The following is a 24891-nucleotide window of genomic DNA, read 5'->3' as shown; positions in this document are numbered from 1 at the left end:
CCTGAGCCTCTCTAGTGTGGAGATTACAGGCATGCACCGCTATGCCTGCTGAGCTTTCTTTTCTTACTAACAACATTTTAATTTTTTTTTATGTATATGGGTGTTTCGACTGCATTTATGTTTGTTTACCATGGTCATGCATGGTTCCCTCTTAGACAGAGGGTGTCAGATTCCCTGGAACTGGAGTTACAGTTGTGAGCTGACATTTGGGTACTAGAAATCAAACCAGGATTGTGTAGAAGAACAACCACTGCTGATAAGTGATGATTCATTTCTCAACCCTTCCAGCCAGTCACCTTAAAGAAATAGTTTCTAGGACCAGGTGTGGTGTGGTGCACATCTTCAGTCCCAGCAGGCTGGAGACAGATGCAGAAGCATGCAGGTCGTCGTGAGTTTGAGGCTATTTAGGACTACATAGTGGAACCCTCAAGAAAGAGAGAGAGAGAGAGAGAGAGAGAGAGAGAGAGAGAGAGAAGAAAGAAAGGGGTGGAAGGTATGCAGAAGAAAGAAGGGGAAAGGAAAGAGTTTATATATATATAATTATACAAAATGGCTTTCTATATTCATGTAATCCAATCATATCTATTACTTTTTTTGTTTCCTTTAATATTCTCCTTCCTCTTCCCAATCACTCCCTTAGCTAAATGTTGTAAGGGATGTGATGGTATGTGTGTGTGAGTGAACCCAGCAAATTTCATTAGGGCTACTTAGAAAGTAGCCTCTGCCTCCTCAGTACTGGGATTAAAGGCATGTGCCACCACTTCCTGGCTTGATCTTTTATTGTCCTTATAGAAAATGAGGACCCTTTTTTTTTTTTAAAGATTTATTTATTATGTATACAACATTCTACCTCCGTGTATGCCCACACGCCAGAGGAGGGTGCCAGATCTCATTACAGATGGTTTGTGAGCCACCATGTCGTAGCTGGGAATTGAACTCAGGACCTCTAGGAGAGCAGCCAGTGAGTGCTCTTAACCACTGAGCCATCTCTCCAGCCCTGAGGACCCTTAAAATCCCTTTATTTCCAAAGATGGAACCTCAAACCAACCTGCACTACACCACTATGCTGTTAATCCTAAGACTTAGGAGAACTTTGTGTCTAACTTCCCCAACCTTTCGCTTAACATAAACTTTCTGTTTTCTTCTTATACTTGTTGTATTACATGAATTTATAAATGTCTGTACTATATGAAATAAATGTTTCATTTTAATCTGTTATTTCCCCGAATTTTATGCTTTTTTGTTGTTTTTCTACTTTTATTTGATCATATCACTTTCTTAATTCCATGTACCTCCATACTTCTCCATATGGTCTCCATACTGTTTCACCCTACTGAAGACAGGATGACCTCCAGATGTTGTTTATGCCGGGGTGTATTGCTGCCAGCTGTAGAGTGTGCTTTAGTCATTCGTCTTTTCCTGTCTTATAACCTTTTCTTAGTTCATAGTTGTCCTGCCTCAGCCTCTTCAGAGCTATTTTCTCAGATTTTAAATGGCTTGTATCTTAACCACTTTTATTTTTTAATACTATAATTACCTATATGTTTTGGTAATTTGCTTTTATGTTAGCTCAAGTACTATCTGTTACTCAGAAAGTAAAACTATCTTATTTCTTTAACATTTGTTTTCATTCCTTGTTAGATTGACCAACTGTCTTTGTTTCCCCTGGATCTAGGACTTTCATTCGGTTTGAACTTTGAGCCTAAAAGTCAGGATTGTCCTAGAAAAACCCATTGCTAGTTACCTGGTCCTTGTTTATTTTCTCTCTAGATTTCCTGTTTTTATTTATCTATTTATTTTAAATGGGTGGGTAGGGGGATTTCCTCTTAAATGAAACCTGACGTTTTTGTCCTTGGTTTACTTTTATTTTTTCTGGTAGCTTTCCCCAGCTTCATCTTCCAACCTGTTGATTTTTATTTCACCCTAGCCCACATATTTACTAGCTTATTTTTAAGAGATTGTGTTATGATTCATTTTTTTCTACATAGAATCCTGTATTTGGTTTATTGAGTTTTGTTTCTTGACTACCGCGGTAATTTTCCGTGCTTGAATATTGTCTTTTTCTGACTTAAGTGCTGTGTGTTTGCTAGCGTTTGGATAGGTTTTGTTTGAAGCTAGGAACTTTTCTTCAGTGTTTGGTGGTAGTGATTGTCTGCTTAGTCAAGTGTAAGATAAGAGCGGAAACCTAATTTCTAAGCTGTGAGTGCGAGTTGAGATTTACTGCCTAATGATTGGTTGGATTATTCTGTAACGAAATCTTATCTGTGTTACTATTTTTAGATTAGTTTTTTTTTTAGGTTGGTAAAATTCCACAGGGAAGATTTGAAACTCCTGTCTGAAAGTGAAGGTGTGTCAAACTTCTGAGGAACTTGAACTGAGAAGAGTCCTGGGTGTGGTGTGGGAACATGACATATATATTTGTGACTGGATGCTTTAAACGAGAATTTCTGTAACTTGCATGTTGTGAAGTATAACATTCCTGTGTTTCCTGGGTCCAGAAAGTTGCCCAGCTTCACAATTGAAAATTATACAGGAACTCTGTAATCAGGATCTGGAAATCAGGTAGCTTCATAAACTTCTATCATTTAATCTTTTGTTTTAACTTCAGAATTGCCCCCAGAGGTTCTTAGCACCATCAGTTTCTGTGTCTTTAGTTTATGTAGACTCAGCTATAATTGGTGGTTGTCTCAATTTTCTGCCTTATAGCATTTGGGAGTGCAGTGCCAATGTTTGCTTTTCACTTGGAAAACTGTCCCGTGCCCCCCCCCCCCCCCCCCCCCCCCACACACACACACACAGGGTTTCGCTGTAACTTTGGAGCCTGTCCTGGAACTAGCTCTTGTAACCAGGATGGCCTCCAACTCAGAGATACACCTGCTTCTGCCTCCAGAGTGTTAGGATTAAAGACATTCACCACCACTGCCCAGCAGTGTGCCACCCAACCATAAATAACTGTTTTTTTTTTTTTGGAAGAGGGGGTGGTTCAAGACAGGGTTTCTCTGTATTGCTTTGGAGCGAGTCCTGAACTAGCTCTTGTAGACCAGGCTAGCCTTGAACTCACAGAAATCCACCTGCCTCTGCCTCCCCAGTGCTAAAGGGTAGAGGGAGTTTGAGACAGGGTTTCTCTGTACCCTGAAAGTCAGATTTTTCTTTTAATGGACATTTTGTGAAGGGGTAGAATTCAGTGCATATTTTTTAGTCTTTTTTTTTTTTTTAATTCAGAAGGCAGGTTTTTTTTTTTCATGTACGTGCAAATACTTTTTCCGTTTTTCGTGGCACTAGGCATTTTTCTTTTTTCTTTTTTTTTTTTTCATTCCTTTTTTTTGGGGGGGGGAGGGGCCCGATGAGACAGGGTTTCTCTGTGTAACAGCCCTGGCTTTGTAGACTAGGCTGACCTGGAACTCAGAGATTCACCTATCACTGCCTCCCAAGTGCTGGAAATAAAGGTGTATACCATCATTGCTCTGCAGGCTTTTCTTCTTTCTGTTACTGTCTATTACTTACCACTATCACTATCATGTTATATAGAAAGATACACACATAACATGACATAACATTATAGTATCCTTATCAGGTTTGTTTTTTTTTTTTTTTTTTTTTTTTTTTACTGTTTTTTGTGTTTGGTTTTTCAAGACAATGTTTCTCTGTGTAGCCTTGGCTGTCCTAGAACTCACGTAGAAAGGGCTGGATTTAAACTCAAAAGATCAGTCTGCCTCTGCCTTCCTTAATCACAGATTAAAGGTGTACACCACCACCTCCTGGCTCTTAACAGATTTTTAAGTGATTTATTGTAAGTGAAAGTTGTTTTGCTTTTTTTTTCCTGTGTATATTTTCCTTCGATCTTGAGTGCTTTTGGTTGCTTGAGACAGAGCTTTGTGTAACTCAGACTAGGTTTGAAGTTACTGTGTTGTGAAGGTAATATTGAAATAAATTTCTCTCTCTTCTCTGAGATAGAGAGATTCATGCAACCCAGGCTAATCCTCCCATTTCCAACCCCAAGTGTAAAATTTATAGCATGTTGCCTAAGTGGCTGGATTTTTTTTTTTAAAATATTGACTAAGTATGTTGTCAGTTTTATTGCAATATGCACTTCTGTTGTGTCTCTTGTGACCAAATTGTATGTCAAGACAAAGGCTTAGTAGAGTAGAATGCACAGGTGTGTGATTACATCAAGAAATTGGGTTGAAAATTAACCTAAAACCAAATGGAGATTTCAAGAATTCTTAAGCTAGTCTTTATTTATTAATTACATTATAATGCTCTGATTCTTTTCCTTTTATTTTAAATGTCTATTCTTTCAAAGGTTATATACTCCCTGAATGTTTAGTTTATAGTGAGTGTCACTCTGGCCATTGGATTTGTCTTCAGAGTCTGATTTTGTTTGAAGACTCATTCATCAATTTTCCCGATTATATAAAGATGATCTCTACTTGAATGAGCAGCAGTTTTAATTTAATAAAAAAGATGGAGATACCTAATATGCCATTTAAAAAAATTATCTGTATGTTTGAGTGTATGTACGTGTGCAAGGAGCGTAGAGCATGGTCTGTGGAACTTTGAAGAGGCCTACCTACATCTGGAGATAGAGGTGGTTGCCTTCTGTGTGTAAGTGCCGGAAACTGAATCTGGATTGCTAGCAAAAACAGTAAGCTTTCTTAATTACTGAGTCATCTCTCTTGTCCCATAGATATCTTGAATTATTTTTTTCAATTCATTCTCTCCCAGTCCCCTTCTTGGCGCTTTAAGAACTCAAAAGTACTAGGCCAGGTAGTGGTAGTTCACTTTAATCTCAGCAGTGGGAGACAAAGCAAGCATCAGACTAGCTAGGGCTACATAATGACTTCTGTCTTTCCCCCCCTCCCCCACCCTGTAGCGAATTTTCACCTTAAAAAGATATGTCCAAAACTTAAAACTTAATGGAAAAATAGAAGTAATTGAGACCAAACACATACTTATGCTCTGAAAAGTTTGCATTCATTTAACATGGTTGGTCCCGTAGTATTCAGAGTATTGACTTTGGAGTCTTTTCACTATTGAAGTTGTTTCATTAAATAGAGCCTACTGCCCTGTATACTGTCATACATGGTACCATTGTTTATGGTGAAAAGGAGGGTATAAGTGTAGATGCTGTCATGGCTTCTTCATTTAAAAATAACAAGCTTTTGGTTATTAGAACTTTAGTAGCAACTATCACTATAAGAGCATTAGGTAGCTTTCAGAATAACTGTAAAGTTGCTGGGTTGATTTCTTCCTTATTATGTTCTAAAAATTGGTCATTCCACTAAACTTTAGTTTCAGGCTCATGGCATAAATGAAATAATGAAATACTGTCTTGCATACTGTGCTTTTTTTGATTAGCCTTATATAAAGTAGCCAAAATAGATCAAGGGGTAGTGTAAAATTAATGAGAGAATTTTTTTCTTTCTTTTTTCTTTTCCTTCCTTATTTATTTATTTGGTTTTTCAAGACAGGATTTCTCTGTGTAACAGCCCTAGCTGTCCTGAAACTAGTTCTGTAGACCAGGCTGGCTTCGAACTCAAAGATTAGCTTGCCTCTGCCTCCTGAGTGCTGGGATTAAAGGCGTGCGGCACCACCACCCAGTTAAATGGAATTCTTTAAGTCCAGAGTCTACACCAGGGAAATCTCAGGAGCTAGAGGGTAGAGGACCTGGGAAAGGCAGGACGGCTACTGTGAGACTTGTGTTGAGTGATTGGACTGATGCTAAAGATCACGGGAAGAGCTGGTAGGTTTTTTAAAAAGCATGGGTTTTCTGAACACCTGATTCATGATAACTTAGAAAATTCAACTTTTCTATTTCTCATGTAGGTTTAAGAAAGTCTACCAAGAAGCGCAGTGAGTCCCCACCTGCTGAGCTCCCCAGTTTGAGGAGGAGCACACGTCAAAAGACCACGGGCTCCTGTGCTAGTACCAGGTAATTTAAATTTTTGAGCTTACAGTTTTTACCTTCTTTTGCTCAGGTGTTTCAACTTTGTTTCAGTTTTTCTGTACATCTTAAAATTACCAACTAATTTTTCCTTCCCTTACTCCAAATTGTCTCATTTCCTCTTCCTCCTTCCATTGTTGTGATAGGGTCTTGGTTGTGACCAAGGTAACCTGTGACTTAATATTTCCTTGCTTCAGTCTCTTTTAAGTTATGGGCTCACAGGAGTATGCTACCACACCCAGCTCAGTAATATATAGAATGTAATTTACATATTAAATAAAAGTAATGGAATAACTTTATGCAAAATTTTTAAAAGTTAATTCTGTTTTTCTAGATAGGTGTTTATTTTTTTTTAAATTGTGTGTGTGTGTGTGTGTGTGTGTGTGTGTGTGTGTGTGTAGCCCTGGCTGTCTTGGAACTTGCTCTGTAAGCCACAGGGTGGCCTCAAACTCAGAGATCCACCTTCCTCTGGAGTGCTGGGATTAATGGCATGTGCCAACATGCCTGTCCAAAAAACCAGCCAAACAAAAATAAACACAAAGAAAAAGCAATCAATAGCAACTACAAAAACCAGTTTTTTTCTAAGTGAGTCAGTGCAGTAAACATATTCAGTCATTCTAGTCATGTCTAATTCCTATTGCAACAGAATTGTCAACAGAATTAAAGTGAAAACTCAGCCAAGTGTGGTTGGGCTGAGAATCCTCTAGCACTTGAAGGAAGAGGCAAATAGATCTCTGAGTTTGAAGCCTGATTGGTCTACATAGCTAGTTCCAGGGCAGCAAGGGCTGCATAGTGAGACCCTATCCCATAACAAATGAATAAAAAACATCAAAATGAAAGCTCAACTCATAATGCCTCAAAGGAGTTGCACAAGCCATGTTATTTTTTGACACATTTAAATTTTTTCTCTTTTGGAAAAAACATTTTACAATTATTACCAGTATTTAGACATTAGGTTGAGCTGGATTTAATGTCACCTCCTGGCACTCTGGTGGCAAAGGCAAGCAAAATTCTACTAGTTAAAGGCAAACATGGTCTACGTAGTAAATTCCAGGCCAGCCAAGACTATAGAGTGAAATGCTGGCTGGGGAAAAAATGCACAGTTCTACAAATAGATTTCCAGTGACCTCTTTTGTGCAGATTAGATACCTTTAATGAAAGGTGGACTTTCAGTGTGGTGTGATTGAACCGAAAGCGTGTGTGCTTTAATGGCTGTATCACTAGGTGTGGTGACACACACCTTGTTTTTAATCCCAGCACTTGGGAGGCAGAGGCAGGCGGATCTCTGTGAGTTCGAGGCCAGCCTGTTCTACAGAGTTCCAGGACAGCCGCCGGGGCTGTTAAACAGAGAAATTCTTTCTTTCTTTCTTTCTTTCTTTCTTTCTTTCTTTCTTTTTAAATTTATTTTTTTCAGATCATATTTTTCTGTAGCTTTGGAGCCTGTCCTGGAACTAGCTGTTGTGGTCCAGGCTGGCCTGGAATTACAGAGATCTACCAGCCTCTGCCTCTGAATGCTGCGATTAAAGGCGCGAGCCACTACCACCCGGCAAACTCTTCCTCTTTTAAATGTAGTTTCTTCTAGAAAATGCAGTAAAAATAGTAATGGGTCACTGATTTTTAGGCTGACTTATTTCTGTTCAGATTTAAGTAGGCAGTCATTTTTGAATGGCATTTGGTTATTTCCTAAGACTCAGTTTTGATCAGCTTTCAGTGTTTAATGATGACATGAGGAGAGAATTTGACTTTTTTCTTTAAATGAGACAGGTTCTCTCTATATAGCCCTGGGGGTACTGGAATTCACTGTGTAGTCCAGGCTGGCCTCAAACCCAAAGATTTCTCTGAACTCTGGGATTTTTAAAGATTTGTGCCACAGTACCCAAATAGAATATGAAATCTTCATAGCCTGAGAATAAAAAACTTCTGTTTTCTGTCCTCCACACACATTTTTTCCATATTGCTTTTAAAGTATCTAGAACTAGTGTAACTGACTGCATTTGAGGTTTCTTATTAATACCTTTGAGGGCTTGTGAGAAAATAATTCTGAGTTCTACAGAGCTTTATTCACATTTTGTGCCAAATTTTCAACATTCTAAAAAATGAAAAAAAATCATTTTCTAAAATAATCTTTGTTTATTGATAATGTGGAGGTGCTTTTAGGGGTCAAAGGTGACTGATCTTCTTGAGCTGGAGTTACAGGCAATTGTGAGCTTTCCTGTGTGGATTCTGGGAGCTCAGAATTGACCTCTGATCACCTAGAAGAGATATATGCTCCCTTAACTGTACAACTCTGCAGTACTCCTTCCACCTTTCAGTCTTACCAAAGGGTTATAGTTTGAATTTGCTGCATGTGAAGTCAGATAGATTATTTAGTGTTAATATTTTCTTTTTCTTTCATTGCACCCTTTTGTTACACATGGCCTTGTGATCAGTGCATGTAAAATTTCAGTATATGTGGTCATGTTGTGCACAAGCCGTCTAGCATTCTTGCATTAAACAGTCTTGGTCTAGGTTATATTTTATGAATTTTTAAGATTTTTTATTTTTTATTCCTTATTGACCTAATGAGCTTGCGGGCTTCTTTCAGAGAAACAGTCTTTGAGTAACATCTTGTATATACAGAGTGTTTCGCCTAGAGTATTGTGAAAATTACATGTTGAATGTATTTAAATCTTATTTGCAGCTTGATACTAAGTTAGGTTTGAATGATTTCTTTACTTTTGAAGCAAAGATTAGTTAAGCCCACTCCTGTTTAGAGTTGGCTAAAAATAAACTCAGTTACTCAGGTTAATTGAGAGCTTCATTCTCTTGCTCATTGAACCTGTTCTCTTTGTGTTACTCGACACTATCAGGTTGCACTACAGTCTGTCCTTAAAACTGACTTTCTCAAAGTCATATGTGGTGTTCATAAGTATTAAACCCCTAACAGTTTTGCGTTGTTAAGATATTTGATTTAAATGATTTAGGTAGTCTGATATAAGAGTATGGGCATGATCTCTCTGATCTTTTGATCCTACTATTTTTGCTGTCATTTTGTAAGCCATTGTCTATGTTTGGAAGTGAGTTTGTATTTTAAATATGTAGATTTTTTTTTCGTCCTCCAGGAAGATCCACTTTTCCATTTAGCTGGAAGTGTTTAAAATCATTTCTATCTGTAAAGATGACAATAGCTCCAGTAACAAAAGCTTGTACTGTGTGAGCTATACCTTGGAAGAATTTCAGAAATACAAAGTCTCAGTGATTTTTTTTTTTGATAACATTTTTTATTTAAAAGGGAGAAGAAACTGGCTTTGTGCTTTGTGAATTTGAGTTTTGCGTTGTCTATACATTGCTCCTCGTGCCTTGGTAATGCTGATGACATTTTTCTGTTGCAGTCGGCGAGGCTCTGGCCTGGGCAAGAGAGGAGCAGCTGAGGCTCGGCGGCAAGAGAAAATGGCAGACCCAGAAAGCAACCAGGAGACAGTAAATTCCTCAGCTGCCCGGACAGATGAAGCTCCCCAAGGAGCAGCAGGTAGACGGGCACTTCTTAGTTCTGAGACATTTTTTTTTTTGTCTTAACAATTTATTTCTGGATGAATTTTTTCAATTTATACGTAAGATAAAGGAGGGAACAGAATTACCATAGATGTTACCATGAAATATTTCCCCCGCCCAATTTTGTTGTACATAATAAATTGGGTGTTTTGATTAGTAGGTTCATTGTTAAAATTTCTTTTACTAGATACATTCAGAGGGCTTTATACGAAGGTGTAAATTTTCCATTTAAGGTTTTTATATATGGATCAGTATATATCATGAGTTGACTAACAATTGTTTTAGTGAATTTAATTTTATAATAAAAATGTAAGAATGTATTTTAAATTGTTTTGTAAGCATATGACTCTTAACTAGCATTTTGTAAGCATATGACTCTTAACTAGCATTTTGTAAGCCCTTAAAAATTAATTTTGTTCTGAAGATACTATAATAATAGTATTTAGATTTCTATGGGCTTTTAAATTTTTTTCTTTATAATCTTTGGGTGTCACCCCCCTCCCAAGGAAAAAAATGCATTTTTTTTAGCTTTAAGTATCTGTTACCATTACCATAATTGTGGTAAGTGAAATTTAAAACCTAGTGTATAATTGCTCTTTCAAAACAGAATTAACACTGTAATTTTTCATTTATGAATGTGTATGTATTTCTACAACCGTGCTACATCAAATTTAGTTGCAAAGCATATACAGACTTTTTGACAAAGCTTTTATGTAGTGTGATTTGCTATTAGACTATACAGTAGTTTTTTCTTTTGCCTGTGGTTGGTAATAAATTAGATTGCTGGAAAGGTCTGGTTACTCATGTTTATTGTACTCTGCTTAGCTAGGCTTATTTTGAAGCCATTGCTGTATCTAAATTAAGAAGAATTATACACTGAATTTGTAGCATCTCTTCTATTGGGGATTAAATTTTAAAGATTCCCCTCTGTTTTTCTAACTAGTTATTGGTAAATGTTTGGAAGAATACAAGCTGTATCACTTGCAGGCTCATTCAGGCTGTTGATAATAACAGGGCCTCTCCTTTTCAGTGTTGAACATCACTTCCTATCCTCTCGTTATTTATTTCAAGTCAGAATATTAAAGTATAAGGTCAGTCATCAAATGAGTGACAGAAATGAGATTTCTGAATTCATTGTTAGAGTTTACTGTTAAAGTAATTTTAATTGTAACACCTGTTCACTCTGCATTTGTGGCTTTAAACATTCCTCCATATAATCCCATTGACTATTCAAAACAACCTGCTGAGGTGTGAGTTCTCTTTCTGTCATTTATAAATGAGGGGAAAACTGAGGCACACATTGGGTAAGCTTTCCCAGAGTTCTAAGCTAAGATTTATGACGCTTCAATCCAGGTCATAGAAACAAAGGACAGCTGTGTTCGCTCCCTAGGGGTTCGAAGAGTTTAATTTACGTGTATACATTTCAAGGCTAGAAAGGGTAGATTTGGTCTTTGATACATTATCTAAGAGGGTAAATGCTTCAAGTGACTGTAGTGTGTCTGTCATTTACATTTGAAATCACTGTGATAGAGGGCGCCCCCTCTCCTTTTTTTTTTTTTTGATGAAATGTTCACATGGATGTTTACTGCTGTTAGAGTAGCATTGAGTTTAGTAATTTCTTTATGCATAGCAGAAATTCCTCTGGGTTGAGGTAAAATACTTCTGGGAAAATCTACTTTAGTTTTTCTATGTATAAAATACAAACCAAAATTAGCATAGAGGACACATTTGGGGTGATTTGAACTACTTTTTGATGTCTGTCTTTTGAACAGTGGTTCTGTAGTTGGCAAGGGAAAATAGGCAGTGTCCTGGTATTCACTTTTCATGTCAAGACTTCATAACTGCAGAGGCAGGCGGATCTCTGTGAGTTCGAAACCAGCCTGGTCTACAAGAGCTAGTTCCAGGACAGGCTCCAAAACCACAGAGAAACCCTGTCTCGAAAAACCAAAAAAAAAAAAAAAAAAAAAAAAAGACTTCATAACTTCAAGAAATGGTCAAGGTCATATCCTAGAAAGCATTGTAGCATTATTTTTGTTGTTTTTAAGACAGGATCTCTACCTGGCTCTCTGCTTATGTCCAGTTTTTGTTTTCCTCTATTCTGTCATCGATGCCTTAAGACAGGAAACCTCCCTCCTTCACCAAATAGAGTGGTTGAGTGTTTTATATTGTGGTGCTTTTGGTTTTATTTTGTTTTGAAATTAAAACTAGATAAAAATTAAAGATTAACAGTCCTATAAACAACAAAAGATAGGTTCTCACTATGTAGTTCTGGCTGGCCTGGTGTCACTCTGGCTCTCAATGCACAGAACTTGCCTTGTTTCCTCTTCTAAGTGCAGGGATTAAAGGTGTAAGCTACCATACCGTTGCACGCAGTTTCTTTTCTTTTTTTTCTTCTCTGATTTTTTTGAGGCAGGGTTTCTCTTTTTAACAGCCCTAGTTGTCCTGGAATTAGAGCAGGCTTGTCTTGAACTTACAAAGATCCTCCTGCCTCTGCTTCCTGAGTGCTAGAATTAAGGCCTGCACCACCACCACCATTTTTAATGCCTTCTCTTTCCGATTACTTTGGTTATGAATAAAGTTTTTGGGCTTTTTGAGTTAACAGGTGTTTGTTTTTTTTTTTAAAAAGCTATTTTTAATTAAATTAGCTTAAAGGCTAGATTAATCTGAGTGCTTAATTTTGTACAACAGTATGTAAAGGGAACTCCTCACATCATTGGACAATTGTGTCAGAGTTGGAAAGAGCTACCAAGGTCTGGGGGGAACTCAGTGACTAAGAGCTGTTGCTGCAGAAGCAGGAAAATATGAGTTGAGATTCCTTAGTACCTCTTAAAAAGCTGGACTTGTGTTTCCAGTATTGTAACCCCAGTGTTGGCCTAGGCCAGCATATAGAGACACTGTTTAAGGAGTAAGCCTGGTACCCATACATAGATGGACAAACTTGATGTCTTCCCTTGGCTTCTACACACTAAGGGATGGCAAAAAGTTCAGTTTCTTCATTTTGAATGATAGCAAATTTGTCACTATTGGCAACTTAACCTTTTGAAAAGAAAAATACCTATCCTTTTTATAGAGTGGTTTTGGGAGGAGGAAGGTCATACTATTAGAGTTCCACTGTAATAGACTCCTTTTGGCCGATTACTATTATTGAGAATTAGACCTGTCTGACTTATATTAATCAGGCCAAGTTTTTTGTCACTAAACGGGGCTTCTAATTATGTTTCAAAAGTTGCATTTCTTAGTTAACATCTTTGTCGAAAAGTAGTTTGCTGTGTTTACTATGAAATTTATTAGAAATAGAGATATCTTTTAATGATTGTAGATTCTTCGACATTTTATGTTTAATTTTGCTTGCTTTCCCATGCTTAAAAAAAAAGCCACTTGAACAGACTGGGTCTTAATTAGTACCTAAAATATTATTACTTGTTGATAGGGCTTGGTACAATGATTGTAACTGAATTAAAATTTCCAGCTAAGGGATGTGTTTTAGAAGTATAATTTAGAGTGTAGGAGTGAAGCCTGGCTCTCTGGGTTCTAACCTGATTACTAGGTGACATGAGCAGTTGAAGTCATGAAGCTTAATTTTTTCCTGTGCATGAAGAATATTGGTTGTTGACAATTCAGCATATATGTGTATTAATGCTTCCTCATAAGTAGCCTTATATGGTACAGTTAGTTTAGTCTTTTTATCTTCTGTGTTAATCTTAGAGGCTTTAACTTTAGCTATGAAAATGTTAACATTGGGATTGTAATTGGAAAACGGCAGCAAGACAGTTCATAAAAAATGCATACAGCTATGTTTTTATCAGTTATATTAACAAATAACTAATGAACCAGATTTGGCCTATGGGCCACTGTTCTCTTTTTTTCTAAATTATATTTAAGAATTAAAGAGTCCGGTGAAGTTAAAGAATACAATATTTAAAGAAACATTTTCTAAAATTGTTGAGTTGGTTAATGACTGCCACATTGGCTTCTTTTACTTTTTAATGGGGTCTTGTGGTTTTTGTGTGTGTGTGTGTCCTCTCTGCTGGTGATGAAATCCCAAATTTATGTCAATCATAAACCTCTGTGTTTTTGCCTTGCATTCTGTCAATGTCCAGTAAGTAGGCTGATGGTATTGTTAATGATGCAGTCATACGTAGACCAAACCTATTTTTGAAACTGTGTGTGTCTCAGCATATACTTAGTGATTTAGCAGACTACTAGTTTCTCTAAGAGTTATAATATCTGCTGCTGTTATTAACTTGAACTGGTTTTGTTTTTTATTTGGTTCATATATATTGTGTAGTGGAAGTCTTCATTCTACCTTAATTTTTGGCATCTTTCTGCTTTTTCATAACTTCATTGCAATTCTTTGCACTTAGGTGTAAATTGTAATGTATGTCTTTAGTAGTTCATTCCCAAAGGAAGAGTGTATATAATCTCTTGCAATTAGAGAAAACAGATAAATGATTATTTACACTTCTGAACTATAATTTAGAGCCTGACTTGATTAATGAACGGCAGAGGAATTCAGGAGAAAGCTGTTTCAGGGGCTTGAAGGTTTCAAAGTTTATGATTATGTTTATAAAAGTAGCTGAGCTCTCTTTTTGCTCCTAAATTTTATGGAAGGGATTGTAGAATGGCTGAGTGTGTAGGAAGACACATTTAATTTATTATAGTCTGTAAACTTTGGTTTTTCTTTAAGGTAAGCCAGACATACGAGATTAAATACTCCTCCTAATCCTTACCTTCCTCTCCCCAAGCCTCTAGTTCTGTTGCAGGGGCTGTTGGCATGACCACCTCTGGGGAGAGTGAATCGGATGATTCTGAGATGGGACGATTACAAGGTAAAGAGAGCTATTGAATGTGCAAGAAATGATTATCACAGGCTGCAGATCCTCCTATTCTTGACTTGAATCAGTTCATATATATTCTCCTGAATGTTGTCTAGCAGTTCTAGGTATACCTGCTCCTCTGGAGGAAAAAAATGTACTTCATGACAACGTGATATTTTGAGTTTGGAAATGACCTGTCTGCGTCTTCGTTTTTACTGTTTAACCAAGCAAAAGCCTCATTTTTTTTTTTAAAGTTAATTCACATGATTACATGTGTAATTGGCTTTAGCAATACATTTACAAAGCACCTCAATATGTTGTTACTCTATGGTATCTAACACCATAAATCTAATAGCATGGGCTTTCCCCAAGTCCCATGTTTTTTTGTAAACTCTAGTTTTCTTTTTTTTTATTTTTGTTAATGTTCTCAGAGCCTTTAAAATACAATGTTGTATTGTATGTACTCCATGTTTGAATAGGTGAGTTTGTACTTAAATCTCAGATGATGGATTTTCAATAGATTTTCAATATAAGACTTAAAAGAGATATGATATGTCAGCTTCACATTGCTTTACAGTTCCTGAGAGATAACAAGTTTTTATAATTTCTTCTGTGGTCCCACTTACAAACATAGCTTTTCTTTGTTAACTGGTAAAAATGATTTTCATGGGTTTGGACAGGTTTACCAAAATCTCTCTGGGAAGTAATGTTTATGGAAAAACGAGGCAAGGGCTCTTTTTATATATGACTTTACCTAAGATACTTAATTTACCTCATGGTTTCTTACATAGTTTTGGTCAGGATATGTTTTAACTTCTCCCTAAAACTTAAATATATTTGAAGATGTCATGCGGTTCTTTAATTTGTAGTAACTAAATTTGTTTATGTCTGAGGTTTTAGAAATTTAACTTAGTTTCTCTTAAAATTCAGATTGGAAAGTAACATTGGGATATGTGAGATGAATCACTTCCTTGACATTTTTAGATAAGAACAATTTTTTAAATCAACTCAACTACTCCCCTGCCTCTTTTTTTTTTTTTTTCTTTAGCCCTGTTAGAGGCCAGGGGTCTTCCTCCTCACCTGTTTGGTCCTCTTGGTCCTCGGATGTCACAGCTTTTCCATAGAACAATTGGAAGCGGAGCTAGTAAGTGAATACTTTAAAACATTTCCTCCCTCAATTGAAGTCTCTGAATAATTAGTTAAATGTTACTCTTATTGGTTACTTGTTGATATAATAATTTAAAATCTTTTCGATTTCCTTCTGTACTTTTGTTTTTGACTGCTCAATTGGAATTACAAAAATAATCCAGATTTTTATTAAAAAATATTTTTTCTAACTGTAGGAAAGAATCATAGATAGTTATGTCATCTGATTACATATTTTCAGTTTATTTTTTATCTGAAGCTTTTTAAAATTTACCCCATAAAACAGTGTTAACACGAACCTGAAAGGAACAATTTCTCAGCAGCATTACTTCTCACCAGACATAACAGTGACTATAGTCTTGATTTATAATGGAAAGTCCTGTTGTATAGTTAAAAGTCCAGTTAAAATCCTTTTTGACTTAACATTTGGTTAATTTTTTTATAACTTTATAGTCAGCTTATTAACTGACTAATATATATCCTTAAGTATTTGAAGTTTTAAAAATAAAATAAAGTCTTACAGCTGGTATTAGTGTGGGCGTGTTTGAATATATGCTTGATTTGTGTGGGTGCACATGCTAGGACAAGTTGTGGAGGTCTGAAGGCTACTTTAGAGTTGGTCCTCTCTAACTTTGTATAGGTTTAAGGATGGACCCCATCAGGCTCATGTACCAAGCATCTTTGTTTTCTAAGCCTTATTTTCTAGTTAAAATATTGCATTATAAGCTGGGCCTAATTCTAGCACTGGGGAGACAGAAGCAGGCAGATTTCTGAGTGAGTTCGAGGCCAACCTGGTCTACAAAGTAAAGTACCAGGATAGCCAAGGCAACACAGAGAAACCCTGTCTTAACCAAAAAATGAAAACAAAAAACATTTTTTGCATTATGTGTAATTTTTATACCTGAATATTTTTTCTGTTGTGCCCTCCCCGCCAAACCAACAAAAATCAGCGGGCTAGAGAGACAACTTGGAGGTCGAGAGCATTGACTGTTCTTCTGGAGCACCCAAGTTCAATTCCCAGCACCCACATGGTAGCTTACAACTGTCTTTATCTCCAAGATCTGGCATTCTCACACAGACATACATGCAGGCAAAACAACCAAACAGCACAACTCATTTCTGACTTTTACTAAATAGAAAACTTTAAAGCAGTTGTGTTTTTGTTTCCCTACATCCCAGGTGGCATATTCTGCCACAAAGTTCTCTTTTTGAGAGTTTTGTGAGTTATACAATATAGCCCAGGCTTAATTATAACTGAGTCCTTGGGTCTCCCATGTATTGGGATTATGGGTAGACACTACCATACCTGTCTTCTTGAACTCTTGAATATTTATTTAATACTATTTACTAGATGCTGATATTATACTAATCATAAATACATTTAAGCAGAATTGTTTTCTAAATGGCCTTCTACCTCGGACACAAATAATACAGTATGTTAAAAATGCAGAGAATAGTATCCATACAGTGAAAAAAATAAAAAACATAGTAAGGATGTAGGCCAGTTAGGAAGGAAGAGAGGTTGTTTGATTAGAGAAACTTCAGAGACATGAGGATTTTGTAGCTATATAAATGTAATTAGAAACAGTACGTAGATCCCACAGAAAGAATGTGTATTGGCGTGAGATGTGGGCCTGAGTTTGCATATTTAAGAAACAAACCAGCAACAGGAAACTGGACAGTGATAAATGATAAACCCAAAAGGTACATACATCTACCAAGTCACAGAGTACCCTGGTAGGGCAGCCACAAGGTTGAGTGACGGGAAGTGGCATGAGATAATAAACACAACTCAGACCCAAGTTGAAACCCAATAGTCTTCAGTAATCACTGCTTCATGTATATCGTCTGCCATTCCTTTCACACTAAAAACATCTTTATATTCTTTAACGTAAGCTAATAATAAGCAGGCATAGTTTAAAATGTTGATTATGTTTAAGAAATATTGCTGTTCTCAAAAATTAAAAACTTTGTTTAGTATGATTCATACATTGCAGTCAGTTTATGCTTTTTTGTTTTTCTAAAATTATTTCGCCATTTCATTAAGTTGAAGATTGGAAAATTGGGTCGGGGCCTTATAAATTTGACATTGAAATTCCTTATCTAGCTGGTTGAGATGCTGTACACCTCACTAATTTTAATTATGGGTGAGTTATTTGCTTGCATTATCTCTGCCCTCTTTGCATATTTGGTGCCCACTGAGTCCAGGAGAGGACATCAGATATTCTAGAAATAGTTAGAGATGGTTGTGAGCCACCATGAGGGTGTTGGGAATTGAACCTGGGTTCTCTGGAATACAAGTCATTGCTGTTAACCACTGAGCCATCTCTAGCCCTGTATATATTTAAAGATTTATTTGTGGTGTGTATGTCAACTGTCCATTTGTGTGTTCTTGTGTGTCTGTATGCATATGTGTGGAGGAGCCTTCACAGTCTAACAAAGGGAGATGAATTCTCTAGAGCTGGTGTTACAGGCAATTGTGAGCTGCCTGGTGTGGATGCTGAGAACTAAACTTAGGTCCGCTCAGTGATCAATGATAACTCCTATCTGCTGATCCATTTCTCCAGTCCTTATCCTTATTCTTAACCCATATTCTTCCTTGTGTTTGAACTAAATTCCAGATATTACATAATTAGAACCTTTCGTTGCTTAGGTTTTTTTTTTAACACAAATACACATTTACTGCTCTTACATTTATTCCTCAATGGTATCTAACATTAAATTTCTTTTGTTTAAAATAGTTTATTTCTTATAAATTGCTAGTTCTTGTGTCTATTTCAGATTTGTGGTTGTTTTAAAATTACTTTGATTTTAGGTTTCTGTTTTGTCTGACTGCATGTTTGTGTGTATATGCACAATGTGCATGCAGTGTCTTCAGAAATCTCAAGAGAGTGTCATAATCACTAAAACTGTAGTTAATCCCCTTGTGAACATTGAGAATCTAGTCTATTCTTAAAAGAGCAAGTGTTCTTAATCTCATGTCTCTAGACCTGGATTTGACACTTGTCTACCCCTTTTTGCCTAGTGAAAAATGATTGCTCAAAATGGTAGTATGTTTTTATGCTAAGGATTATAGTACTGTAGACGTGTCCCATGTACCTAATGATCTGAGTTTAATCCTTGGAACCTACATACTGGAAGGAGAGATCTTGTTTTCCTAGGCATACTTGATGCCACACACAAGTAGAATTACATAATTTCTGGTTGTTCCCTGGCAAACTAAACTCAAGTTTTAAAGTAATGATAGTTACAAGATGATAGCATTTAGATTAAATTTCTGAGAAGTATTTAGTGGAAATACATAAAAGATGACTTTCCCTTTTGATTACATAGGATAGTTGCTACAGGGAAATTGATTTTTCTTATTATTTGCCTAATTTTCAAAATAGTGGTTTTAACATCCTTTTAGGTTATAAAGGATTTTTTTGTTTTCGTGGTGGTTGAGGTTTTTTTTTATTTTTTAATAAGAAAAAAAACATTCAGCGTCTTGATCAGACTATAACATTTAGCAATTAACAGCATGGGTGGAAAAAAAAAGGTCTACAGTAAAACCCTTTGTTGGAATGCTTTACACTTTCCACAGAACAGAAACTAAAATAACTTGTTATACAATTAGTCACAATACAGTCCTGGAGGGCGCCCCCGCGCCCCCCCCCCCCCGAATATTGTCATGTCGTCTTTGTAGCAGTCACTACTGTGCTTGGCTGAGGTCACAATCTGTTGTAACCTGTAGCTTCCCTGTCACTTCTCTGGCTCTCCTCTCCTGCTAAGCTTTGTTTCCTGGCTGTAATTAGAACCTGCTGCTGCTGCTGCTGCTGCTGCTGGAACCACCATAGCCACCTTGGTTTCGTGGCTTAGCAAAGTACTGGTCTCCACCACCATAAGGGCCAGCACTTCTCCTTTTATTGGTCCAAAATTTGAAGACTGATTGTTGTAATCGCCAAAATCATTGTAGCTTCCACCACCTCCAAAATTGCTTCCATCACTATCAAATCCATTAGAGCCATACCCACTGCCACCATGGCTGCCATTGAAGCCACCATGACCACTGAAGTTTCTCCCTCAACCAAAATTGTCATTGCTGCCAAAACCACCTCCACCATCACCACCACCACCACCACCACCAAAGTTTCTGGAACAACTTCGACCTCTTTGGCTGGACGAAGCACTAGCCATCTCCTGCTTGGATAGGGCTTTTCTTATTTCACAGCTGTGCCCATTCACAGTATGGTATTTCTGAATAATCTTGTCCACAGAGTCATGGTCATCAAAGGTGACAAAAGCAAAATCTCTTTTTCCATTGCCTCTGTCAGTCCTGACTTCAATCACTTCAATTTTCCCATACTGCTCAAAATAATCTCACATGATGTTCTTCCTTGTCTTCTTTAATACCACCGACAAAGATCTTTTTCACGGTTAAGTGGGCACCTGGTCTCTGAGAATCCTCTCTTGACACAGCTCTCTTAGGTTCCACAACTCTTCCATCCACCTTATGGAGCCTCGCATTCATAGCGGCATCCACTTCCTCCACAGTTGCGTGTGTAACAAACCCAAAGCCCCTGGATTGTTTGGTGTTTGGATCTCTCATTATCACACAGCCTGTGAGTGTTCCCCATTGCTCAAAAAAGCCTCCACAGATGTTCTGGCTCCTTGGGAGACTCTGACTTAGACATGACCACAGGGAAATGAGAACCTTCAGCGATGCTTTCTCAGCTGTGTCAATAGGCAGAAAGTTTTTTGTTGTTGGTGGGTTTCTTTTTTTTTCTTTCTTTTTTTTTTTTTTGGTCAAACTGGAAATGCATTATTATAAGCAGTGAACTTGCACTATTTCCAGATATTTTAGTGATTTTTTTTTTAAACTGGTATTTACTTTGTTCTGTTTGATTATAGGATGTTTTTGAGGGGTTACTTCCTAATCCCTTTGTTTTGTTCTGTTTGTTTCTGTTTTTTAACAGAATCTCTGTATCATATAGCTTTAGCTGTCCTGGCTATGTAGGGCTGACTGTCCTGAGCATACAGAGAGCCTAAATGCTGAGATTAAAAGTGTGTGCAACCACACCCTTCTACTCTTCAGTTAAAAGAAATATTTTTGAAACAGAGCTTTACTTACCTGTCTTAGGCTAATTTTATAACCCAAGCTGGCCTTCAATTTGGCTCTCTGACCACCATGTGGTTGCTGGGAATTGAACTCAGGTCCTCTGGAAGAGCAGCCTATGTTCTTAACCCCTGAGCCATCTCTCCAGCCCCCTGCTTTATTTTCTACGAAAACATGCTTGTTGGATCAAATGGCAGGTGTCCACAGTTATTAGCTACGAATTTCCCACTGTGGGGCTCTACCACCCTGTATTTATCATTTATAACAATAGTATAGTGTTGTATTTGGGGGCTTTTAGAAAACGTAAGGTGAGGACTGTTAACATTTTGATATTCATCTGGTATTATTTTTAATATGTTTTTTCTACTAAATTGTCAGTTGTGTGTGTTAATGGTTTCCCTAGAAATTATTATATATAGCCTTGGTTTAGTATATCTTAATAATACTAATAATAATAATAATTTGTCATATCAAAAGCAGTATAAGAATGGTAATGGTTTAGTTTATGGCCTCCTGTTACTGTTGTATGAAACACTTCTTATAAATTTGATAACACTTAATTATTTTAGATGCATTGTTAAAAACTGTTTATTCTTTCCATTGTGCTTAATTTCTGCTTGCATGATTTTCTTTTGGCTGGAGAACTGTATGTCGTGGAAGTAAAGGGTGACCAATAACAATCTCTTTTTGTTTGAAAAATCATTATGCCTTAAATTTCTAAGGCTATTTTCTCATATTACACCAGCGCCCCCCAGTTGCCATAGTTTATCTCCATTAAGTTTTTCTTTTAATTTTTGTTTTCATTTTGTAGCATTTTCTTTTTCCTGTGAGCAGGGCTGTGTGTGTGTGTGTGTGTGTGTGTGTGTGTGTGTGTGTTTTAGTTAACATTTCTCTGTGTAGAACTCTGTAGACCAGGCTGGCTTTGAATTTAGAGGTCTGCTTGCCTCTGTCTACCTAGTGCTGGGATTAAACGTGCCACTACACCTAATAACAATGTTTTTTCTAAAAGTTGTTTGCTACAATCTTTTGCTACCTATTTGCTTTGTATTGAGTTAATTTGAAATGCTGTGTTTTTCAGTTCTAGGCAGTTCTTTGATTCTTTATTGCAGATTTCTGTTGAAATTCTGTAGTGCCCTTTCCCTTGTTTTCTTTGTTGCTAGTACTGGAGCCATTGAACCTTGTGCATCACACTGACGAGCCCTATTCCCAGCCCATTGCTTGTGTTTTTTAGACTATTGTCGCAGTTAACATCCTAGAAGTGTTGATTTTTTTCCTCTTTATAATTTAGTCTTGTATTTCCAATTTTTATCAATTAAGCTAGTATTTTTTTAATTTATGTATAAAAGAACTGAAGAGACTTATCAGGTAACGTCTGCTAGTGATCTTTCCCTCCTTTTCTTCATAAAATATAAAATGTTACAATTCTACAATATCCTGACTAGGACCAATCTGGCCCCTGCTTGATTTTGCTTTGTTTGTTTGTTTAATGTGTGCATTGCAGTTTATGTGGAGGTAAGGGGACAACTGTCAGGAGCCACTTTTCTCACTCCAGTATAGGATCTACAGACTGAGTTCAGTTGGTCTGTGCCATCTCGGTTACTCTTTTATGTAGCCTGAGAACTAGGAATGTCTTTATAGTTTTAAGTGCCTGGAAAAAAAATGAAGCATCATATTTTGAGTTGAAAATTAAGTGAATTTCAAATTTTACTTTCCATAAAGTGTTAATGAATCAGAGCCATGTTCATTAGTTTGGTACTGTCTATGTCTACTTTTGAACTATAATACTACAGTCACAATTGGGACAGCAACAGTGGAGATCATATGACCTCCAAAGCTCCTTATAGAATATATTGGCCTGCCAATTCCTGATCTCCAGTGCTTATTGGAATGTTGGTCTGTGGCTATGTGGGAAGTTCCTGAAATCCTTACATGAAAATATAAGGACGTGACTAGTAATTGCAATACTAGGCTTTTCCTTTCCACCTCAGTTGATGTTTAAACTGATACTACAAACTGCTGGTAGCTTAACAAGAACCAAAGCAATACTTCCCATTCTCAAATTTGTCAGTTATATTTTCAGTGCCAGCCTGAATACTTTTATTAAGTGCTGGTGAATTCAGTAATTCCAGTTTTGCTTTATGAAGGCTTTGAAATATGTAAATAAACTCACTTGGTCTTTACTCCTAATTAGTGTTTGTGATCTTTGTAACATAATGAGAAACATTTTTTTTTATTTTCTTGATTTCAGCATAGGGAGTAAGTAATATCTTTTGTTATTGACATTGAGATGACTTGCAAGATACACAGTAACACAGTTTTTATTATTTGTTTTGAGAAAAGACAATTTTAATTCTGAGTATAAGAACTCTTAATATGCACCAAGTTTTGATTAGAAGTACTTTTAGCCAACTTTAACAATGCTATGGGTGGTGATGACTGCTGCTGCTTTTATTCTATTTATTTCCTGGCGGTGGAGTTGAATGCATGGCATCATCCTTGCTTGCTGGTCATATGGTCTACAATTGAACCCCTAACTTAATTGTTTATGAATATAAAATGATCCATTATCCAAAATGTTCTGCTAGTAATTGGATTTCTTCATGCATCAGAGGTACTTAACCAGTTTGACCATTGTTTTTACTGAAGTTCTCACACAGTTGTTTTGATATAGGGCTTTAGATAATTGTAATCTCACTGATAATGATTATACTTAGGCTTGCCAGCTTCAGTGTTTGAGACACCCATTGTATGGCATATTTGCCAGTTTTTCTCTTTTAGGTGATTGTGTTGCTGAGATAAACTTGGTGTACATAATTTCATCTTTTTTAGGTGAAATTAGGAACTACTAGTGATTTCTTTTCATTAGTTACTATTTTTAAATTATGTATTGTTTAAGCACAAATGATATACCTGCCATACTGATACTAATAATTAGTTTAGAATTTAGAAGTTGTATTATTTTGAACATGTCTGTGCATTTTGTTTTCAGGTAGACTTTTAGTTATTACAAGATAGTAGGCAGCAATTATACAAATTTTAGTTACATATAGTACAGAAAACAAGTCTTGCAAAGGTTACTATTGTGTAATTTTTTTTTGTTTGTTTGTTTAAAGCTCTTTTTGGCTTTTTGGGGAGTCCAACACCCAGCTCCCAATTAAATCACCCATGGAGGCTTATTCTTAGTGATGAATGCCCAGTCTTAGCTTGGTTTATTTCTAGCCAGCTTTTCTTAAATTATCCTGTCTACTTTTTGCTTCTGCACTTTTATCTTTCTTCTATGTATCTTACTCTCTTCTACCCTATGGCTGACTGGGTGGCTGAGTGACAGGTTCCTGAAGTCCTCTTCTTGGTCGCTCTTTGCTCCTCCCTTTCCTATTGTTTATACTCTCTCTGCAAGCTCTGCTTATCTTTGCTCCTGCCTCACTGTTCAGCGCTTTATTAGACTATCAGGTGTTTTAAATAGGCAAAGAATCATAGCTTCACAGAGTTAAGTAAATGCAGCATAAACAAAAGCAGCACACCAGCCAGGCTGTGGTGACGCACGCCTTTAATCCCAGTACTTGGGAGGCAGAGGCAGGCGGATCTCTGTGAGTTCGAGACCAGCCTGGTCTACAAGAGCTAGTTCCAGGACAGGCTCCAAAACCACAGAGAAACCCTGTCTCGGGGGGGGGGGGGGGGGACGACAAACAAACAAACAAACAACATACCTTAAAATAATATTTCCCAATTGGTCACACGTCTTTTTGAGGGTTATGCCACCAGGAAGATCACCTGAACCTTAATTATGGTAAACTACTTTTGACATGAATTTTATGTAGATTGAAAGTTATTTTCAGGTATTTTTGTATCCGGTCTTATATATTTTAAAACCTAATGATAACTGAGTTTAAAAGCCTACTGTGCAAATAATAATTTTACTAGCATATCTGAAGGGACAAAAGCGATTTGCAGTTTTTAATCATTTGTTTACCATGTTGAGGATTGATCCCCAGGTCTCACAAATACTAGGGAAGCATTGTAGCACTGAGCTTTTTACTTCAAGTGTTGATTTTAATTTTGAGTTCTTTCACTGCAACTAATTTGCATAATGGAATCAATGACTAAAAAATGAACTGGTAGTCAGCACCTGCTAATGCAGTTGGAACTACAAAGATTATTTGTCTTGTTTTTTATACAGAATACCTCATATCTTCAGAAACATTATTCTGCCTGTCTTAATTTTTGTTTCTTTCTTTGTTTTCTATTTAATCCTGGTTTGTATATTTAAAGAAGCATGAAATTCCTTTTACATCCAGATACCGTTATTAGGAAATTTTTATTGGACTAAAATTATACTTGCTACATTAATTTTTTTGAAA

General features: G+C 36.7%; 1 protein-coding gene and 1 pseudogene across 12 annotated transcripts in view; one reads left to right on the top strand and one right to left on the bottom strand.

Annotated features, from left to right (window-relative positions):
- The window catches only part of Trip12 (thyroid hormone receptor interactor 12), a 120688-nt gene that overhangs the window by 44279 nt on the left and 51518 nt on the right, over window positions 1-24891 (top strand). For all 12 annotated transcript variants that reach the window (XR_005974154.1, XM_041650034.1, XM_041650040.1 and 9 more), the window contains 4 exons: window positions 5827-5932; window positions 9316-9452; window positions 14221-14304; window positions 15341-15436. Coding sequence is in view for 11 of the 12 variants with exons in the window: in XM_041650034.1 (XP_041505968.1) it covers window positions 5827-5932; window positions 9316-9452; window positions 14221-14304; window positions 15341-15436 (423 nt within the window). In the remaining variant the exon portion in view is untranslated. The remainder of the gene's footprint in view (window positions 1-5826; window positions 5933-9315; window positions 9453-14220; window positions 14305-15340; window positions 15437-24891) is intronic.
- LOC121446884 lies at window positions 19229-23450 on the bottom strand (annotated as a pseudogene).

This window comes from Microtus oregoni, unplaced genomic scaffold (genome assembly GCF_018167655.1).
Source record: "Microtus oregoni isolate MIOR12 unplaced genomic scaffold, Mior012 000004F_ref0000308, whole genome shotgun sequence".
NCBI classification, from domain to species: domain Eukaryota; kingdom Metazoa; phylum Chordata; class Mammalia; order Rodentia; family Cricetidae; genus Microtus; species Microtus oregoni.
The sequence above is the reverse complement of the archived record's forward strand: the minus strand, read 5'-3'. Positions and strand labels throughout refer to the sequence as shown.